We start from the raw sequence: 19,748 nt of genomic DNA, 5'->3' as shown, positions 1-19,748 counted from the left end.
GGCGATGCATTACTTCCTGCTGGCCTCCTTCACCTGGATGGGATTGGAGGCCGTTAATATGTACTTCGCATTGGTCAAAGTGTTCAACATCTACGTGCCCTCCTACATACTCAAGTTCTGCGCTCTGGGATGGGGTGAGTGATGCTTCACAATAACTCTAATCCTCAATAGTGTTCTAGTAGGCTTCTCGTGGGAATTGATTTAAGTTTGTGGTTCATATATCACGCATTGATAAGATGAATCAGTCAATTGTGGTTTGAGGGAGGAAAAAAAGTGCTGAAAAAGAGTAGAATCCATTGTATTGTTTGCATTTGCAGTATTCAAAAGGCGGGTGTAAAGGTTTAGCCGGATGCCAAAACATACAAGTAGCTTTACTATTGTAACTGGGTTTTGGCCTTTCCCATTAAGGTTTGATTTAGTAAAGTTGTATTAGAATAAGAGCTGCACGATTTGGGAAAAATATCTAATTGCGATTGTGATTAAATTTGACCTTTGTTTTAATAATAGGTTTCAGTTCAAAATTCACGTTTTAAACTGACTAATAAAAGAATCACAGGTATTTCAGATCGTAATCTACCCTACAGCGTTAGCAGTAGAATAACACTAAAGTTTGTCATTTGCGGAGGAAATTATGATACTTTGTTAATCCCTAAACCTAATTTGAATTTTCCCAAAAGTTTCTTTCGACTGCACTGCACGGTTTCTTTCCACTGCACTGCACGGTTTCTTTCGACCGGTTTCTTTCGACTGCACTGAACGGTTTCTTTCGACTGCACGGTTTCTTTCGACTGCACTGAACAGTTTCTTTCGACTGCACTGAACAGTTTCTTTCGACTGCACTGCACGGTTTCTTTCGACTGCACTGAACAGTTTCTTTCGACTGCACTGAACGGTTTCTTTCGACTGCACTGAACAGTTTCTTTCGACTGCACTGCACGGTTTCTTTCGACTGCACTGAACAGTTTCTTTCGACTGCACTGCACGGTTTCTTTCGACTGCACGGTTTCTTTCGACTGCACTGCACGGTTTCTTTCGACTGCACTGCACGGTTTCTTTCGACTGCACTGCACGGTTTCTTTCGACCGGTTTCTTTCGACTGCACTGAACGGTTTCTTTCGACTGCACGGTTTCTTTCGACTGCACTGAACAGTTTCTTTCGACTGCACTGCACGGTTTCTTTCGACTGCACGGTTTCTTTCGACTGCACTGCACGGTTTCTTTCGACTGCACTGAACAGTTTCTTTCGACTGCACTGCACGGTTTCTTTTGACTGCACTGCACAGTTTCTTTCGACTGCACAGAACAGTTTCTTTCGACTGCACAGAACAGTTTCTTTCGACTGCACTGCACAGTTTCTTTCGACTGCACTGCAGTTTCTTTCGACCTCATCGTTGGCGTTGCTTTCAGGGATCCCGCTGGTGGTCTGTGCGGTGTTGCTGATCGTGGACAGAGAGGCCTATGGCAGTCACATGTACGCAGAGACAAAACTGAGCGTCCCGCTGCTGAACAACTCCAACGACTTGTGAGTGTCGAATGAGTTCCGTCTTCTGCTGGTTTTACACGTTTTACACAAAGCACTCATTTCTAACTGTCAATCATCACTTTAAGAGGATAACAAGACTTGGAAATGCATAGGTTGGAGTCACAATATTTGTGGTAGTTGAAGGTTCATACAGTACTCCTGGTTACAGAAATAAATGAGTACAGATTATAGATTATATTACAAAGGTACCGTTTCTTCTGCACTATAAGGCGCATTGAGCAAAACAAAACGTGTACAACACAAAATTGTTTCGAGGTCAATAAGCACAACCAGAATTAATCCATATATAAGGTGCACTGTCGTTTTTTGAGAAAATTAAAAGGCTTTTTTAAGTGCGCCTTAAAGTGCAGGAAATACACCATAATATCTGCTAGTAAGGTACAGGGAGATAAACTTGTTGTACATCCAGATAAAGGTATAGTGTTTTTTTTACAAATTAAGACACTATAACTTTCCTGTGCCCTTTTGCCCAAGTTGCTGGATTCAGGACAATGTGACATTTTACGTGTCGGTGGTCGGATACGCTGCGTTGGTTTTCCTCTTCAACATTTCGGTAAGTTTTCATTTGGGGAACTTCACACTTGTATATACTGTACACCACATGGACATTATGACTAAACCTGGACACGACCAGGTTTGGAACAGGGACAAACCAAGTCATCTGGGCTCAAACTAACACCAAAACAGAATAATGGTGGGCTATCACTATTGTAACCCATATTTTCCCAAGATTATATTTCTGTAATGCATCCAAAATGTGCTAAACTGAGCATGTAAAACTCTTGGTTGAGCTTCAAATGCCGCACCAAACGGGAATTGACAGTAAAATCAGACCTTTTTTTGCGGCTTTTTCTTCCTTCCTTATTTTATCATTGACAATATCTTAACCAGCCTCTACTTCTATGCATTATATCCAGCAAACTAATAATATGAACGCATTCTCTTTAGGTGTTTATCGTGGTCCTGATCCAGATCCGGCGGATGCGGTACAACAGTCCGGCCGGGATCCACGGCGGTCTGATGAAGGACCTGAAGGGCGTGGCCAGTCTGACGCTGCTCCTCGGACTCACCTGGACCATCGGCTTCTGCACTTGGGGTCCGGCCCGAGTCGCCATGATCTTCCTGTTCTCCGCGCTCAACTCTTTGCAAGGTCTGAAAATGCAAAATGTATTAAGAGTCCTTCTGCGCAAATCTGGAAGAATCTACCTTTTTTAATTCAACGTGCCTACACCAGCGACTACAACGTAACCACATACAATACGCTTTAACACACAATCACTCTTAACCCTTACTATTTATTAAAGAAAACACAGACTAAATGTGCTTTTATCAAACATTGACATTAAAAACAGAGCTTGTGAGTGCTGCATTGGTTCCACAACTAAATCAGTCAGGTGCTCATCCGATTTTGTGTAACATTTCACGCTACAATTCAAGCTTTGGATTTGTCTTGAGGGGCTTAGTTAGCAGAACGTGGGACCAAAACGTGCTGCAGTTTTATATAAATACTAACAAACTAACAAACGTCCAAAGAATACCTCGTGGTCTGAGGAGTTAAAGATCCTACAAAAAAGACATGATTGTACTTATTTTAACATCTGAAATCATTCCAAGTTCCCTGCCACAACTGAATACATATGAAGTGAAGATGTGGATAGGGCTGTGCAATAACTCACATTTTAATTGTGACTATGATTATCGCGGCAATCAAAAAAAATGCAAAAAGTGAGCAATCAAAACAGCAATTCATTACATGTTTTGTTCTGAATGGTATGGGCGCTCACGGTTCCCCGCAAAACCTGGAGAAAAGCGCTCTCGATCACAAAACATTAGTATCCACGCTGCCTCTAGAGGTCCACTTTTGATCACGATTTCAAGCAGCGTTAATTGTGGACTGTCAGTTATGTTCTTGGACGCCGACCCCATCCTCACACTTTCAATACAAAGCTCGTTTTTGCACCATTTCCTGAACAGCTCACTTCTCATATAGACAGAACACGCTGGAAAATTGTCTGATGAAACTGTTTCACGACCTCTTTTTCCCCCCCAGCAGCTCTTTGTTGTGCTCTTCTTTATCTGAAGTGATGCAACTTCAATCGTGGCCTTCAATAACCCTCGGACAAAGCCGCCGCTAAAGCTCAAGCGAACTCTCCAAAGTCTCTGGCTTTGTATGTGACACCAATGTGTATGTGTGTTTTTCCCCTTTTTCCATTTTAGGACTTTTTATCTTCGTCTTTCACTGTCTAATGAAGGAAAATGTCAGGAAACAGTGGCGGATACATCTTTGCTTTGGGCGTTTCAGGCTGGAGGAAAACTCTGGTAAGGCGTTTCACACACACCGGGCCACATTTGGTTTGTTCTTTTAGCCCATAAGTTCAATACAAAAGAGATACAAAGAGGTACACTGCCATTGCAAAAATGGAATACACAGCAATGGTCATTTAGGCTGAAGAAGAATTTGAACATGCTCTTCATCAAAATTTTTGTGAAATGTCACGGAGGCCTAAAATAGATTTAGCATCAAAGTGATTTCCCCAATTTTGAGGCAGAAAAAAGGGGTCAAAGCTTAATATCAACAACGTTTTTGAAAGAGATGTTTTGTCTGCCTTTAGGGCTTCTCAAAACAGAACTTTCAGATTGATAATGTGTTCATTTTCAAAAACAGAGCCCTGGTGACTAACTTTAAAACTCTTTCGACCGTGGACCGTTCCCGAACGAATGAAGTACATCGGTCATGTGTTTTTTTGTTAAAGACTTTGTCACAATTTAAATTTTCTCATGATTCAATGAATGATTAACGTTGCACTGGGGGTAACACTTCACCGTGACTGAAAAAACCTACACTCACTCGCTCAGAGCATGACACAAGTGGACCAATAGTCGCAGTGTGTGAGGAAGACGACGTGTGACTGAGCACGGGGTCATTCTCACCCTCGTGTCCCTTCAGAGTGGAGCGCCTCGGCCTCGTACGGACACGTGACCAAACCAAAACCCCCGGCGCCTCAGGCTCGAGTCCCGTCAGTTCGCTCGGTGAAGTCCAGCTCCACCGAGAGCACCTCCGCCTCAGACTCCAGCCAGCGAGAGTCTGTCAGCAGCAGCAAGAGGCCGGACCTGGGTGAGACACAACACACACAACTTCATCATTCATATGGAACAACAGCTTATTCAAATTAAGTTGAGAAAGAACGCCGTTTGTTTTAATCAGCATTAAACAACGGTCTCTTTGCCAGGTGTAAAAACATGCAGACCAAGTAAAATCACACATTACATTAGTGTTTCCCTCCCATCTCCTCAAACCCATATGCACCATCTTAACCACCACTTTAATTTGTCTTTTTTTGGTGATTTTCAAGGTAGTTTATTGCCCCTAAAACACAGCTTAATAAACAGCATTCATTTGTAACACACTAGTTGGCTACCACCTTTGGCTTCCTATAAACTAAAGACGGCAAGTTCAGTTTAGTTTAATTGAATGAGACCAAGCAGTGTTCAGCTAAAAAGAGCTGACGTTTTTACCCCTCCTCCAGTGAGTCACCATTGTCACAGTGAATTACCTCTGGTTTTACCTTTAGGCCTCTTCGTGAACGGCCTGGTCATTCCTCGAGCGCAGTGCTCCGGCTCGGTCCAGGCCCAGTCCAGCTTCGAGGTCCCGCGGCCCCCTGAGTCCCGCGGCCCCCTGAGACCCACGGCCCCCTGAGTCCCACGCCTGGATGGACTAATAACTTACTCACACAAGAAAACACTTAAATTTGCTCACTCCATCCTGACAAATAAGCTGTACATGGGAAAACAATCTGTGGTCTAATGCAATAAAACAAACTTTAATTTGGATTTGCTAAAGTAAACCATTTATTTTGGCTTCATATAATGTAATCTCATGTAATTGTATTTGGTGGGTTTTGCCTAATATCGTAAAAGAGCCTGTAATTATGAAGACATGAGTCGTTGCATCAGTTCCAAGGAGGAGTTGGTTGCCAAGCAACTGGTGAGTGGAGCCATGGTGACAATGAACCATGGCACCGCACAGTTTGTGCAAAAAATAATACATTTTGGAAATTAAGATGATGCAAGCCTCCTGGTGTTTCTCGCCCTTCAATTCTGCAAAAAGCCACTCCAGGTTACACCCAATAAATATTTCACCAGCAGCTCTGAAATTACTTTGTGAATTCATGAAACAGCCATTTTGAAACAGGATAAATTTATCTCCATTTGAAAACACTTTGCAATAAATGAGACTAGACATATTACACTGCTATTTCAACAATGGGCGTCTATTGCGTTCCACATGAAGAGAATCCTTTTGTATAGGCTGCTAAACGGCTGGTTTAAAAATGAAGATATGTGGCCCAGTGGCACACGCCCAGTTCAAACGGGGGTCTTAAGGTTTGAATTTGGACGTCTTCATTTGTGAACGGTTGGTTTTTATAAGATGTTTCTAGAGCTGAAATGAGAGAACGGGAGAGGGAATTACACACACACCTGAACACAAAGCCAGGCTGCAGCCATCTGGAGGCCATTCTGCCAGGTGAGCAATCGAGATGATGTCCAGCACCATCCACTAATTGAAAAATAATAATAATAATAATAAATGAGATCCGCGCTACCAGGCTAAACAGACCTTTTGTTGCACGATGGCAGCAGAAGTACATCCTCTTTCTTTGTTTTTCACAGGTGCTATTGACATTTGCGCCACTGTGGATTGCAAACTGAAGCATAATGTCAAATTTGCTGAAGGCAGAGTCCACATCCTGGTAACTCTCGATGGAATAATGCAAGTCAACGTTTGACTGGAAAGGAAAGCAGCTAAAACCGTGTTAAAGGTGCATCTTCTGAGTAGCTGTACTAGTAGTTTTGATAACATTGTCATAGTAGTAGTAGTAGTAGTAATAAGCAGAGGCAATGGTTCTAGTGATTTGTCAGTCATAGAATAAACTGCAATATCCAAACGTTTGGGATTATCCTGATGACAATCCATCCAAAATGTCTGTAAATGTGGTGACATGGTTCATGTACAGAACAAAATGACCACAGAAATATGACTTTATATCCCTATTTGAAAGATTAGACTGCAAGTTTATTACATTGCATCTGATGGCACCTTTATAACAGCAATTGCAATGTTTTTTTAATATATCCTACCTCTTGAGTATGGTACAAGTATCTGATTCAATTGTGGCAAAAAGTACTCAATTCAGTAAGGGTCGAGTTGAATACTTTTAATCAAGTTGAAATATTATGTAAAGTAGTTTTTTCCGGCGTGCGACTTATACTTATATACTTAAACTCCGAAGCGACTTAAATGTGATATTGTTTGTTATTTTCACACTTGCAACCTTATTTCATACTCCAGTCGAACTTATGTGTTTTTTTCTTCTCCATTATGCATTTTTTGGTTGGTGCGACTTATACTCCGGTGCGACTTATAGTCCGGAAAATACGGTAGTTGTGGTAAAGGTAAAACGTGCTCTTTAGCAATATCCTTCTAATACTTTCCCTCGAGTTGGATTAATATATACTGAAAAACATGAGCGTTTCTTGGACCTTTTGGGATTGTGGTTTTGGTAAAGCAGCTTTCAGCTACAGACGAGTAAATGCTTCTGAATTTTGCAGATGTGTTCCACCCACAGCTCATTCAGGGACAACTTCGCCGCGGCGCTTAACAGAGGGCCTTTTTTTATTTTCCTCAAACTCCCACTCAAAAACAACACTGACATTTTTGCATAAAACTAAATAGAAATTACTGTGGGGGGCAACCGCCAAGAGGGAACACCGTAACTTAAGAGAAATTCAAACTTTTTTAAATTTGCCCCCTTTTCTTTAGGCGCTAAACAAGTCCACGAGCTTTTTCGACGTCCAAAGACCTGCGTGGTTGCTCACAAACTGCTGATTGACAACTTCTTTGGCCGCTTGGTACAGTTCCGCGTCCACCTTTGAAATGAGCAGAGCATAGCTTTAAAATCGGAGAGCCCTTGGTCATCGCGCATCGTGTCCAGACGTACCTTGGCGCTGTGGTACGTGGGCAGCTCGAGCAGATCGCTGTGGCCGCCGAGTTGGGCGACTTTGCGAAAGTATTTGTAGAGGGCTCGTTTACAGAGTCTGCTGGAGAAGCCGGGCCCACTCACAGATGGGGAGCTAGGGACAGGAAAGACACCAAACATATTATAGTTCAGTATGTGTTATTCATCCTCTGCTGGTCCTTTGTATCCTGATTTTGTTGACTTTTTGAGAATGGATTTCCAATTTCTCTTCCAATGTGAGGCCAAATGAAAACGTGCACATTAATATATGTAATATGTATTAATTAATTAATATGTATTAATATATATGTAATATGTAAATGCAGCTTGTACAAATAAAACATAGGAAATAATCTTTTTCCGCATGTAATCAAATAAAATCTGCCACAGTACAGTTGAAAAAAGCGCTGTATTTAAGTACAAGTCGGTATATAATCTGAGTGGAATTGAGTGCATTTTTTGTGATGTTGTTACATTCTCTATTCTGGCAAAAGAAACAACAAACATTATATTCCTCTCTTTACAGATGGCTCGTATCAAAATGGTCAAAAACCGGGACAACTGGGACATGTCTTTTATAAAACTGGGATGAATGTTTTGGCTTCATCTGCTGGGACGTGGGACACAAGGCTCAAAACTGAGACTGTCCCAGATAAATAGGGACGTCTATGTACAACACCCTAGTTATGTTGCAAAAGCATGTATTCGAGTGATTTGAGCATACCAACGTTCGTTAGCTTTATTGCTACGGCAAAACTCGTGGCAAGACTGAAGTGCTGAGGCAAAAAGAGGCAAAAGTGCGCGGAATAAGGTGAATAATAGTAATAGTGCTTTTAAATAGGCCAATTTTATTTATATCGGTGAAATGATTAAGAAATAATTAAGAAAATGTGCAAAAAGGTTTTACATAACGTTTAAATTATGACATTAATGAAAGCAATCTGCGCTTTAATCGTGATTTAACAGATCTCAAAAGTGTGATTGTTATTTTCTTTTTTTATGGTTTGGCAGCACTACTTTAAAATGAATTGGGCTGTTTTTCAGCTTTTAAGATACAGGTACAGCCATTTCAAGTTATTGTGCTACTTCCTTTGCTAAAATTAGATCTTTATTGTTTATTATAACTGGGTTTATGTTGAAAATGTACCGCGAGTCCGGAATAAACAGAATATGATAATAACAGAATTTCTTTTTTTTTGACAAAGTTGCATGTTTACGATTGCAAAAACAAAGGACGTTCTGATATGGATTTTCTGAGCCGATACTGACATTTTCTTGCTGCTGTGGCCAATATTTTAGATCGGCCATAAAATAAATAAATAAAATAAAAAATAAAATAAAAATAAAAATACATTCAATACGTTTTAAGTTTTCATTATCATATGTGAGCTGTTTGAAATTGGCAAACACAATATTATTTCATTTTAATTGCAAATAATCAACGTAATGCATTTGGCGTCGTCATCATCTCCCCCTGTGGCTTTGTGTCCACATTTAGGCTTTCTATAAATACCCTTTGACTTCTAATAAACCGGGCTTGTTGATCTGTTGTTTGTAGTGTGCAGTTGTGTTTGCTGCTTGACGCTGTCCCCCAGAGCGGACAGAGGGGAAGAGAGAGGAGTGAGAGGAGGAGGAGGAGAGGCTGGCGTGTCTATTTTTGTCTGTAATCTGGGCTCAAGGACACGACGGCCTGCAGCGGGAGGAGCATCTGTGCTGGACACGAGCGGCAGCAGCCTCAGGACGCCGCATCAGCCCGGGACACTCGCTGTACTGTATGTGGGACGGGCGGGACTGGGGTGAAGCGGAGGGGGGGCGGGGAGATGGGACGGGAAGAGGAAGGAACAGCTGCACAAATATACGACTGGGTTTCATATTCGATTTGCTGGTTCAGCGCCATTTGAAAGAACTTTGGACCGTTCAAAAGACAGAATATTGTGTTTAATTGCTATGACAAATCAGAGGAGGTCAAATGACACTGAGGTGATAAGAGTGGGCTTCTGATATTTGTATTGTTGCCAGTTTGATCACAGATTATTTGACTAATGCATATTTTAGGCCCCTACCACACACGCTGAGCAGGGTAGGGTTAGTATTTAGATGGAAGAGCTACAGTCTTAGGCAGGACTCTTCACCCGCCTCGGTGAATGTGGTGATTGGAGGTGCTCTTACTTGTATTACTTACGTGTCATTTTTTGGACCATTACATTTTACTTATTTTTTTGAAGTAACAGTACTCTTACTTGAGGACAATTTCTGGTGGTTGTCATGGCAATTGGTTGGTGCAATTTGGCCGCCACATCCCCGCAGGTTAGCCCTTGGGTGGCTGCCTTATCACCATTGAATGTGGGGAGTGACTGAATAATGCAATCTTTATCTACAATGAGCATAAAAATACATAAAGCCTCAATATATTTTAATCAGGACATTCTATAGTGTGGTTTGATTGACTGTTATTAACTTCATCCATCCAGCTTTTTCCGCTTAACCGTGGCCAGGTCGTAGGGGCAGCAGTCTAAGCAGGGACTGCCGGACTTCCCACTCCCCAGACACTTCCTCAGGGGGGAGGCGTTCCCAGGCCAGCTGAGAGACAGTCCCTCCAGTGTGTCCTGGGTCTTCTACAGGGCCTTTTCCCGGTGGGACATGCCCGAAACACCTCCCCAGGGAGGCGCCCAGGAGGGATCTGGAACAGATGCCCGAGCCAGCTGAAGAGCAGCGGCTCTACTCTGAGCTCCCCCCGTGTGACTGAGCTCCTCCCCCTATCTCTAAGGGAGTGCTCACCTGGCGGAGGAAACTCATTTTGATCGCTTGTATCCGTGATCTTGTCCTTTCGGTCGCTACCCAAAGCTCATGACCATAGGTGAGGGTAGGAACGTAGACCGACCGGTAAATAGAGAGCTTTGCCTTTCGGCTCAGCTCCCTCTTCACCACAACGGTCCGATGCAGCGACTGCATCACTGCAGCCGCTGCACCGATCCGCCTGTCGATCTCACGCTCCATCCTTCCCTCACTCCCGAGATACTTGAACTCCTCCACTTGGGGCAAGGACTCTCCACCCACCTGGAGAGGGCAAGCCACCTTTTTCCGGTTAAGAACCATGGCCTCAGAGTTGAAGGTGCTGATTCTCATCCCAGCCGCTTCACACTTGGCAGCAAACCTTCCCAGTGCATGTTGCAGGTCCGGGTTTGATGGAGTTTAAATGCATCCGCCCCTTACGGATCCTCCTGCAGGTGGTGGGTCCACAGGAGGATGACCCTAGGTTGCTCTTTCGGGATGTGCCCGGCCGGGCCCTGTGGAGAAAGACCCGGCCACCAGACGCCAGTAACGCCAATACAGGCAACGTAACTGGCCTTGATTTTCGGCTATTCATAAGGGGCTTCTGAACCACTCTTGGTTTGACCTGTTATTAACTTATAAAAATTAAAACACCTGTGGTAAATATTTATGTGGCGTTACCAGTAATTGGAATGATTTCAGATTTAGATGGTTTAAAAGGTTTTTTGTGGATAATTTTGGCATAAATTAGATAAAGTATCGAAGTATCTAAAAACAGGAAAATATACACGTAATTATTCACTGTACTGGTAAACAGGTTTGGGGGATAAAGTATGATACAAAGTTTAGGGAATAGAAAAAAAGGTTGCTAAACACTGCTGTACCGTTCGATGATGAGGCCTGTGCTGCTGTCCAGGGCCTCGATGTCTCTGTCCCCGAGGCTCCAGTTGATGCTGATCTGGCTGTTTGCGGAGAACGACCCCGAAAACACCTGTTCGCCGCAGACAAAGTGAATGTCGTGTTTCCTGAAAGACGGAGGCAGCAGCTCCTCCCAGCCTTCGCCCAGACGCTTGTTAGTGATGTCAGAAACGTCCTGGTTCGACAGTCTTTGACCACCTGGAAACGGAAGACGTTATGTCATGTGTTTGTAACTTTTTTCCCCCAATTACTTTTTTGTTTTGTCCGATTATTCAGTGAAAACAAAAAAATAAATACGGTACCTTAAACCTAAAGGTGCCGTTTTTTTTACCGTCTTAAAATTTCAAATGTGAAACACAGAACTAGTTTAATTTAAATGTGTTTGATATAGTGTTAATCCTCACATTCCTATTGCATTTCTAGAATCCTAATTAATCACTGCAATGAGTTAAGGAGCGAGTTTCTAGAGCGCAGTTTTGCCAACAACGAAAACAGCGCATTTCCTGGTTCTGGGTCGATAAAACGCTCTTTAATCATCACACAGCAGTCTCATTTTAACAAAAATAACTGCTTTTACACTAGATCTGTACTGAGCAACACATGGCCAAAAGTCAGGTACAGCACTTTTGACTCGAGCCAAAAACAAGCTGTTGGTGTAGAATATGAGGACAACAAAAAGGCATACGACGTAGATCACATATGTCACAAAAATACATTATTTAACATAAGATTATTCAACATATGGTCTTGCTGCTTTAAAGTAAATTCACAAACATCACATCAGCCAGAAAATGGGTGAATGTGTGGATCCTCATGCCAAAGTCAGTCAGATGATTACACCCGTCTTACCTAGTACCATGCTAGTGATGTAGATTGGCTGAATGAAGTGGCTCAGCAGCGCCCCCTGCACTCCCACCACAGTCCAGCGACAGAGTTTGTCACTGGCGGACATGCAGCAGACTCTGGAGGCCCACTGGCTGGGGTCCAGGTACACCACCGGGACCAGAACTCCTTTAGAGTGATACTGCAGCTTCATGGACGTCCAGTTGGCAGATCTGGGCCATAAATAGATAGTCTAAGTTTGTTGTAGTGAATATGTACATGACATATGATTACTATGGAGACTTAATTCGGTTTTAAACGTGAGCCCTCTGAAGCCCATGACAGAGCAAAAGTAAACTACCCAAAGTAGAAGTTTTTGGCAGCGCCCTCTGGTGACTGGTTGGCGTAAAGGTGGAAGCTGATTTTGGGTTTGAGCTGAAGCTGGTGTGTCTCTGCGCTGACCTCAAAAACACTGCACTCATTCACCTTTGGATCGTTGTCAAAGAAGAGCAGCAACTGTTTGTACAGGAACCTAAAGGAGGAGCAACACGGGAAGAAGAACAGAAGCTCTTGATGAAAATACAGCAGGGTTTTTTAAATAAGAGGTATTTCTCAAGCACCTGAGGAAGTAAGTCACGCTCCCGCCTTTGTAAGTCAGGATCCCGAGATAGTACACGTGCATGCACATCATCTGACCTAACGCAGCAGAGTGTCTGGTCTGAAGTGTGGTTAATGTGAATCCTTTGATTTAGGCTACATAAGTTAAAATGAATGAAATCTAAAACAGTCATCATTGTAGCTTGTTTATGTCCAATTGTTTGTAACTGTGTTGTTTGTAAAATAAAGCATATACCGTATTTTCCGGACTATTAAGTTGCACCGGAGTATAAGTCGCACCAGCCAAAAGATTGAAATGCGGTTGCAAGTGTGAAAATAACAAATATCACATATGAGTCGCTCCAGCGTATAAGTATATAGTATATAAGTATAATATATATATAAGGCTGAGCAAAATAATATGTCTGTTTGACATAACCCGACCGACCCGGTATAAAACCAGCCGACTCAAACACAAATATCAACATTTCCTTAAACAAACATCAAATTCTTTTAATTTTCAAATATTTCGCCGACTCACCGACCCGGTATTTCCTAAAGCGCAATGTTGATTAATTTGAAAGCGCTAGTTAGCTTAACTTTCATCCCAGGCGACAAATAACGCATTGCCCAACGCAAGTGCGTGCTGAATTTTGGTCCTCCATATGCATCTGTAACAAAACAGACCATGCAGGAAAGAACCTATATTGCCTTGGACCTGTTGACTTCTCTCTGCCAGCGCCACTGGCCTGGCCATAGTTCATGTCACTCTCTATCATGATGTGGCTTGATTTAAAATTTGCCTCCCGCATTACACTCTGGGATTGAAACACGCCCAGCAGTGTCATTACAACAAACATGGCGACGCCCGTATCCCCCGCATGTTCCCCCCGCTCGCCTTCGCTACCAAATAAAGGATAACGACGTACAAAAGGTCGATTGAAATATCTTATAATCGGGAGACTTAGTCTTGATCGAGACGTTTTCCGTCATTGAGTCAAAAAATTGCAAAAATGTTCGGGTCGGGTTACAGCGAACAGACAATTTATTTGGGGTAGCCTAAGTATGAGTCGCACCCCGCCCGAAACTATGAAAAAATATGCGACTTATAGTTCGGAAATTACGGTACCCAAAATACCCCAAAAAACCTTATTACTATTATTATTACCATTATTCAAACTCAGTAATTGTATTAAACCTCTGCACCTGAGCAGGGCCCGTCTGGCGATGACAATGGCATGGCAATCGTGGACCATTGTTCCGTTGTAACAAAGCCACTCCTGGCAGCTGGAGGAGCCCGCCCCCAACGCCACGACTTTATAATGGTCACAGGGATTACCATCTGTATCCAACACCTCTAAAGTACAGAGAGGTGGAAAATGTGGAGGTTAGCGGCTTGTCAGCGCAGAGAGATGTGGAATTTAAGTTTGATCTCGCCTTTTATCATGACGAAAGCAGCCATGTTGTTTTTGCAGCCTTGAAAATCAGGGCACATTTTGAGGAGCACGTCAAACTTCTCTCCACTTACAGCCGCCATATGATTCTTATGCAAGTCAGTGCCCCAAGCTGCGGAGAAAGAAGGGGAAAAGTCAACTCCAAGACCAGCAATTTGTTGCAATCAAGGGAAACATAAACACTATAAGGTGATTTCAAACTAAAGAATTGATGGCAGGAGTGGCAGAGTCTAGACAGAGTATAACACGAGGACAAGACTGTTAAAGGATGAAGACGGAGAGGAAGGCTTGAGTTCCACCCAACATTGATTTGCTGGAGGTCATTGTGTAAAAAAAGTAGTGAACTACAGGTGGGAGGTGCAGCTACAAATGTATAATATTGCAACTGTAATTTTGGAGAATAGCGAGTATTTTGTCTATTAAAAATTATCACAAAAAGAGCTGCTCTTAGGCTGCCCCAAATAAATTGTATGTTTGCTGTAACCCGACCCAACATTTTTCAAGTGTCGGTCGGTAGGTAAATTCATATTTTTTTACTTTGAAGGCAAAAAAAAAAAGATTCCAAATCATCTCCATTTTTTGACTCGGAGTGACCGCCAGGGGTCAACCCGATCGGGAGACTAAATCTCCCGATTTTAAGATATTTCAATCAACCTTTTGTTGTCCTTTATTTTGGTAGCGAAGGCGAGCAGGGGGAACATGTGGGGGACAGGGGCGCCGCCATGTTTGTTGTGATGACGCTCCCAGAATGCAAAGCGCAGGTCAAATTTAACATGAAGCCCTGCCATGACGTACAACGACATGAGCGGTGGCCAGACCAGTGGTGCTGAGAGGCAAACCAACAAATAAAAGGCAATTTAAGTTCCCTCCTGCATGGTCTATTTTATACAGAAACATATGGAGGACGGAAAATGTAGATTAATTGTCCCTTTGGATGAAAGATAAGTGTACCAGCGCTATAAAAATATTCTATACGGCGCTTCAGAAAAGAACCGTCGGTGAATCGGCGAAACATTAGAAAAATAAAAGAATTTGGCGTAATTTTGACAAAATGCTGATATTTTTTATCGGCTAGTTTTAAACCGTGTCGGTCGGGTTACGGCAAACAGACATATTATTTTGCTCAGCCTTAGTATACAGACACATGCACTTGCGCACAAACCTTGCTTCTCAACAGTCTTTCTGACGGGTTTCTTGAGCTCCATGTTGCAATCGAGGCTGTGGTTTCCAACATTGAGATAATTTCTTATTCTTGGTGCAGATGTACCGGGCAATGACAGCAGATAATCACTGTCCTCTGAGTTTCTCTCCTGAAAAGTAAACATTGTATAGTCATTCAACCAGAAACTGTGGGCCTTAAGCGTGTGCATCCTGGTCGCTGATTTGCTGGATAGGCAAGACAGATCGTGATTCAGATTTGATCAAGATTCATATACAGCGAGTATTTTTCTATTGCCTTTACGAGATAAATAAAGTAAAGGACTTCACTTAATTTTCATTGGTTGGTGTAATCCTTCATTTGTCCAGGAGTACTCTTCCATAGAAAAGGATTCAAGTGTAGTCATGTGGACCTCTCAATCTGTGGATCTGGTCTGAGAACTAGGGAGGAGTTCCCAATTCTAGCCTGTCTATTGGTTTATGGCCGTTCCACACCGCCGCGGCCGAAGCGTCCAGTTTACATTCAAAGTCTATGGTAAACGCGTGTCGAGCACGTAGTGCGTTATCCGCGGCGCGATTTCTTTGTTTTTGAGGCGCGATTGGTCCGTTTTTTTACGCTCTCGACGCTTTGAGCGCGCGTATGAGCCGGCCGAGGCGACGAAAGCGGCTACGCGACACGTTCAGATATGTTGAGGTCTCTAGCAGCTGAAGCGTAGCAGCCGCCGCAGCAGCCAATCAGAGCTGACGCTCCAGTGACGTACGTACGTACGTATTGCCCCTCGCATTTCCGGTATTCCCCGTGGAATTCCCCAAGAAGCGCCACTTTTTCCTTGCTCGTCAACAATGGCAGACGAAAGACTGATTGTGGCTGTTTGTGGGAGAAAGGAGCTGTACAATGTATTCAAGGTGGAATACAGAGACAGAAACAAGCCCGGCGCTTCCGTGTGAGAGTTTTGAAAACCAAAAATGCTCTCGATATCCGCCATTTTACACAATGAACAAACAACTCCACTGCTCATGCGACAACACCTCTACTGCGCATGTGCGCAGACAGCTCAAGCGCGCCATACGCGTGCCTGTATTCAGTGGCCGGGGCGTCGATAGCGCGTGTCTGGTGCGTAAACCTTTCAAATGTACACGCGCTGAAATTCTGCGTGGGGCGCGATTAGGCCGCGGCGGTCTGTACGTAGGTCTCACCTGAAACTAATCTTCTTTGCTTCTTCTTTCATTGTCATAGGTTTTAAGTGAGTGACAGGTGGATTCAACCAAACAGAGGCTGACCAATAGGAAAAGTGGGAGGGTAAAAACTGTCAGCGATTTGAACGGACAGCTGCTTTAAATAAATACATTATTAATGATATGGTCCCAAAAGCAGCTCTTCAGTGAGATGAGATCACAATTCAATTCACTGCCCAATTCAAAGCCCTAAACTTAACCATCATCGTACAAAAAGGCCCAAAACCTGACCTTACTATACCCTTACAAAAGGCCTCTAACAACAGAGAAAATGTTCCAATAATTTTAAACATAGAACCCAGAAAGTATATTTGTAGTTGGTGTACTCTGTTCTCTGTAAGCACGCTTGGCTCTTGCTTCAATCGGTGATCCTGGGAAACCTGTGAGCCACCAGAGACATCTATAGCACACACAAACAAACACACAAATAGACAGCCTTCACGCATTATCAAAACTTTTGGTGACAGAGCATTCTCCCGAACAGCACCCCGACTCTGGAACTCCCTCCCCCAACCTGTCCGCCACTCTTCCTCGTTCCTTGTTCCTATTGTACGTGCTGTCAACCCCCCCGTCTGTAAATACCCCCCCTTTTTTGTATATGTTAAGCGTCTTTGGGTCACTGAAAAGCCCTATAAAAATAAAAGTTATTATTATTATTATGATTGTTTGTTCTTTTCAGAAAAAGAAAGAGGAAACTATTGATTTCATGGTAAACATTAACACGCCGATGGAAAAATCAATGAGACAAAAAGACAAACCTGCGTTTCATTGAAAGCCGTTTTTATCATTAACAGAAAAAGTGATGTGAAGTGAAGCAGCGGTGGAGACAGATGGTTTTGAAGCCCTCCAGTTATGTGCAAAATAACACTAAGCTGTGTGGTGTTGTCAATCAGACAGTGTGCTGGTAATTATCAGAGACTCAATGTCGGAACCCAACTTTACACCTGTCATTTTTGCACATGTAATTGGTGGTTGTCTGAGCAGCATCTCTTGTGCCAAATTAGGCTGCATGAATGTGCTTAATTTTTATTTAACTACTGATGACAGAGTGAAATGTAGTGTGAAGCATCCATAAGAATGCAATAATGGTGTGCTATATACAATTATAATCAGTGCAAAGAAGTAGGGATCAACCGCTCCAGGTTATTCAGGCCCGATGTAAGAAATTGAACAAAGATGGAGAAAACCGAAGCTCTTACCGAGCCAAACCAAAATGAATATTCAACGTAGAAAGCCCTCCTCCATCTGAGAACAGGCAGAAGGTACGGAAAGCTGCGCCTTCAGGCAAACGTCATGGAAACACCTGCCTCGGCATTACAATAGTGCCACGGACAGACACAGTCAGCCATATTGTTTGATAAAAGAAATGTGCAAATAATCCATCTCTGATTTAGTGTTTTTTGAGACACACGTTTTGCTGTACACTGCATGGTTCTTCCAAACATTCAGTGATGGTACTTTGTCCTGGGGCTGAATGACAGAGATGTGGCTGCCAATTTGAGTCAATGACAATCAAAAATCCCTCAGACTGGTTTCAAACTCCTATTCCCCTGACTATCCATGGGTCTAAGAATGATGACACATTAGGACCGTTGCCATAGAGATTAACAATTCAAAACAAAATATATCGTCTTTTGAAAAAATCCTCAAAATGTTGCTTATAACTAGGCCTGTCACAATAATAACTATGTCAAGAAATGATAGCTGGGAGAATATTTGTGGGACGTTTTATTGTGTTAAAAATTATTTTGCACTAGTGAATATTTTTTGGTCATTTTTTGTTGTTGTACGATGACATTTTAGCTGTTAAGTGTCAAACATGTAACTTCCATGATTATAGATATGAAATAAGTATCTCTCTGCCATCTCTTTATTTACAACATTAAACATTTAGAAAAGGGTTAACTGAGATTGTAAGGCTCTAATGCTTATTGTGTTATCATTTATCGTTCTATTTTGCTGTGGCAATACATCTTTACATATTTGAAATGTGTTACAGTGACAAGCTGACACAAAACATAAAACATAAAGTCACGTACCGCCACATTTCCTGAATCAAACGTCACTTGTTTTGGGAGTGCAGACGCCTCTGAAAGTCCCGGGCTGGTCGATGGTGAAACAAACGGAGACTTTTTGAAACCGGTCCCAGTACCATAGCAATCTGTACCAGCATACGAGTCTTTCCTAGCAAAATATAGCAAAACAGATACAAATCAGACTGTAAATGCACTGGAAATTACATTGAAAGTTACAATTTCCAGATGACAAATAACGTAATAACAGGATAAAAAACTGGTCATCAGTGATAGAAAAGACACACATTTAATATCAAATAGTGGGTGCGAAATAATGACCAAAAGGTACCGTATTTTCTGGACAATAAGTCACACCTTTTTTCATAGTTTTGGCCGGATGCGACTTATACTTATTTATACGTATACTTATACTCCAGAGTGACTTATATGTGATGTTATTTGTTATTTTCACACTTGCAACTACATTTCATACTCCAATGCAACTTATGTTTCTTTCTTCTCTATTATGCATTTTTTGGCGACTTATACTCCGGTGCAACTTATAGTCCGGAAAATACGGTATATCTCAGAATGTTTTGGACTATACTGATGATGACATTCAGGCAACAAACATCATGGATCTATCAGAAATGTGCAAAAACCTCTCTGTCCATAAAGGTTCAAGTATTGCACAAAATGCGTTACAACTGCAAAACTCACCACAAAAACGCAGAAATATCACATCTCATTTAGTTTTTATTTTTAACCATGTAATTTTAAACTCTCTTCTTTTTATGATATACTATATGAAGAACACTGCATTTAGGGGAGTCTAGCATGTGCGCAGGTTGTCGTGAGAGTTTTGGGCTGTGCAATTCGTACTTTTTCTTACCTCCACACCACAGCCTCTCTGGAGCCGCCGGCGTCCAGCTGAATTTGCATCTTGTGTCGGGGCACGGGGGGCACGGGGGGCTCGTAGTCAGGGACGTGCCGGTAACAAGGGGCCCCTCTTCGGAAGGTGTGCCTGAACGGTCCTTCTCCTGACATCATCCCTCTAAAACTGTACGAGAAAACATAAGAGATTCAGCATCTTCCTGTGCAATAACATGTTAAACAAGGACATGTCCATATTCTTGACTACTGTAAACAAGATTGATATGATGAAAACAACTTTTGGTTTAAGATTACAACAATTGAGTCTATTGTAACCAAATAA

General features: G+C 42.5%; 2 protein-coding genes across 2 annotated transcripts in view; one reads left to right on the top strand and one right to left on the bottom strand.

Moving 5' to 3' along the window:
• adgrg4b (adhesion G protein-coupled receptor G4b) overlaps window positions 1-5,240 on the top strand; it is a 13,513-nt gene extending 8,273 nt beyond the window's left edge. The window contains exons 12-18 of the mRNA XM_072445601.1: window positions 1-134; window positions 1,408-1,522; window positions 2,018-2,096; window positions 2,492-2,693; window positions 3,761-3,862; window positions 4,491-4,658; window positions 5,116-5,240. The exon at window positions 1-134 is cut by the window's left edge and continues 135 nt beyond it. Of these exons, the coding sequence (XP_072301702.1) occupies window positions 1-134; window positions 1,408-1,522; window positions 2,018-2,096; window positions 2,492-2,693; window positions 3,761-3,862; window positions 4,491-4,658; window positions 5,116-5,240 (925 nt within the window). The remainder of the gene's footprint in view (window positions 135-1,407; window positions 1,523-2,017; window positions 2,097-2,491; window positions 2,694-3,760; window positions 3,863-4,490; window positions 4,659-5,115) is intronic.
• Window positions 5,241-7,199: 1,959 nt separating this feature from the next.
• Window positions 7,200-19,580, bottom strand: adad2 (adenosine deaminase domain containing 2). Its single transcript, XM_072445487.1, has 10 exons — window positions 19,425-19,580; window positions 18,585-18,701; window positions 15,286-15,443; window positions 14,107-14,235; window positions 13,876-14,026; window positions 12,434-12,604; window positions 12,100-12,305; window positions 11,217-11,448; window positions 7,543-7,675; window positions 7,200-7,471 (listed from the first exon to the last, which is right to left on the bottom strand). The coding sequence occupies exons 1-10, from the start codon at window positions 19,577-19,579 to the stop codon at window positions 7,361-7,363; spliced, it is 1,563 nt and encodes a 520-aa protein (XP_072301588.1). The 5' UTR covers window position 19,580; the 3' UTR covers window positions 7,200-7,360.
• Between the last annotated feature and the right edge of the window lie 168 nt (window positions 19,581-19,748).

Source organism: Eucyclogobius newberryi, unplaced genomic scaffold, assembly GCF_026437365.1.
Source record: "Eucyclogobius newberryi isolate DKJ021-1_F unplaced genomic scaffold, fEucNew1.0.hap1 SCAF_15, whole genome shotgun sequence".
NCBI classification, from domain to species: Eukaryota; Metazoa; Chordata; class Actinopteri; order Gobiiformes; family Gobiidae; genus Eucyclogobius; species Eucyclogobius newberryi.
The sequence above is the reverse complement of the archived record's forward strand: the minus strand, read 5'-3'. Positions and strand labels throughout refer to the sequence as shown.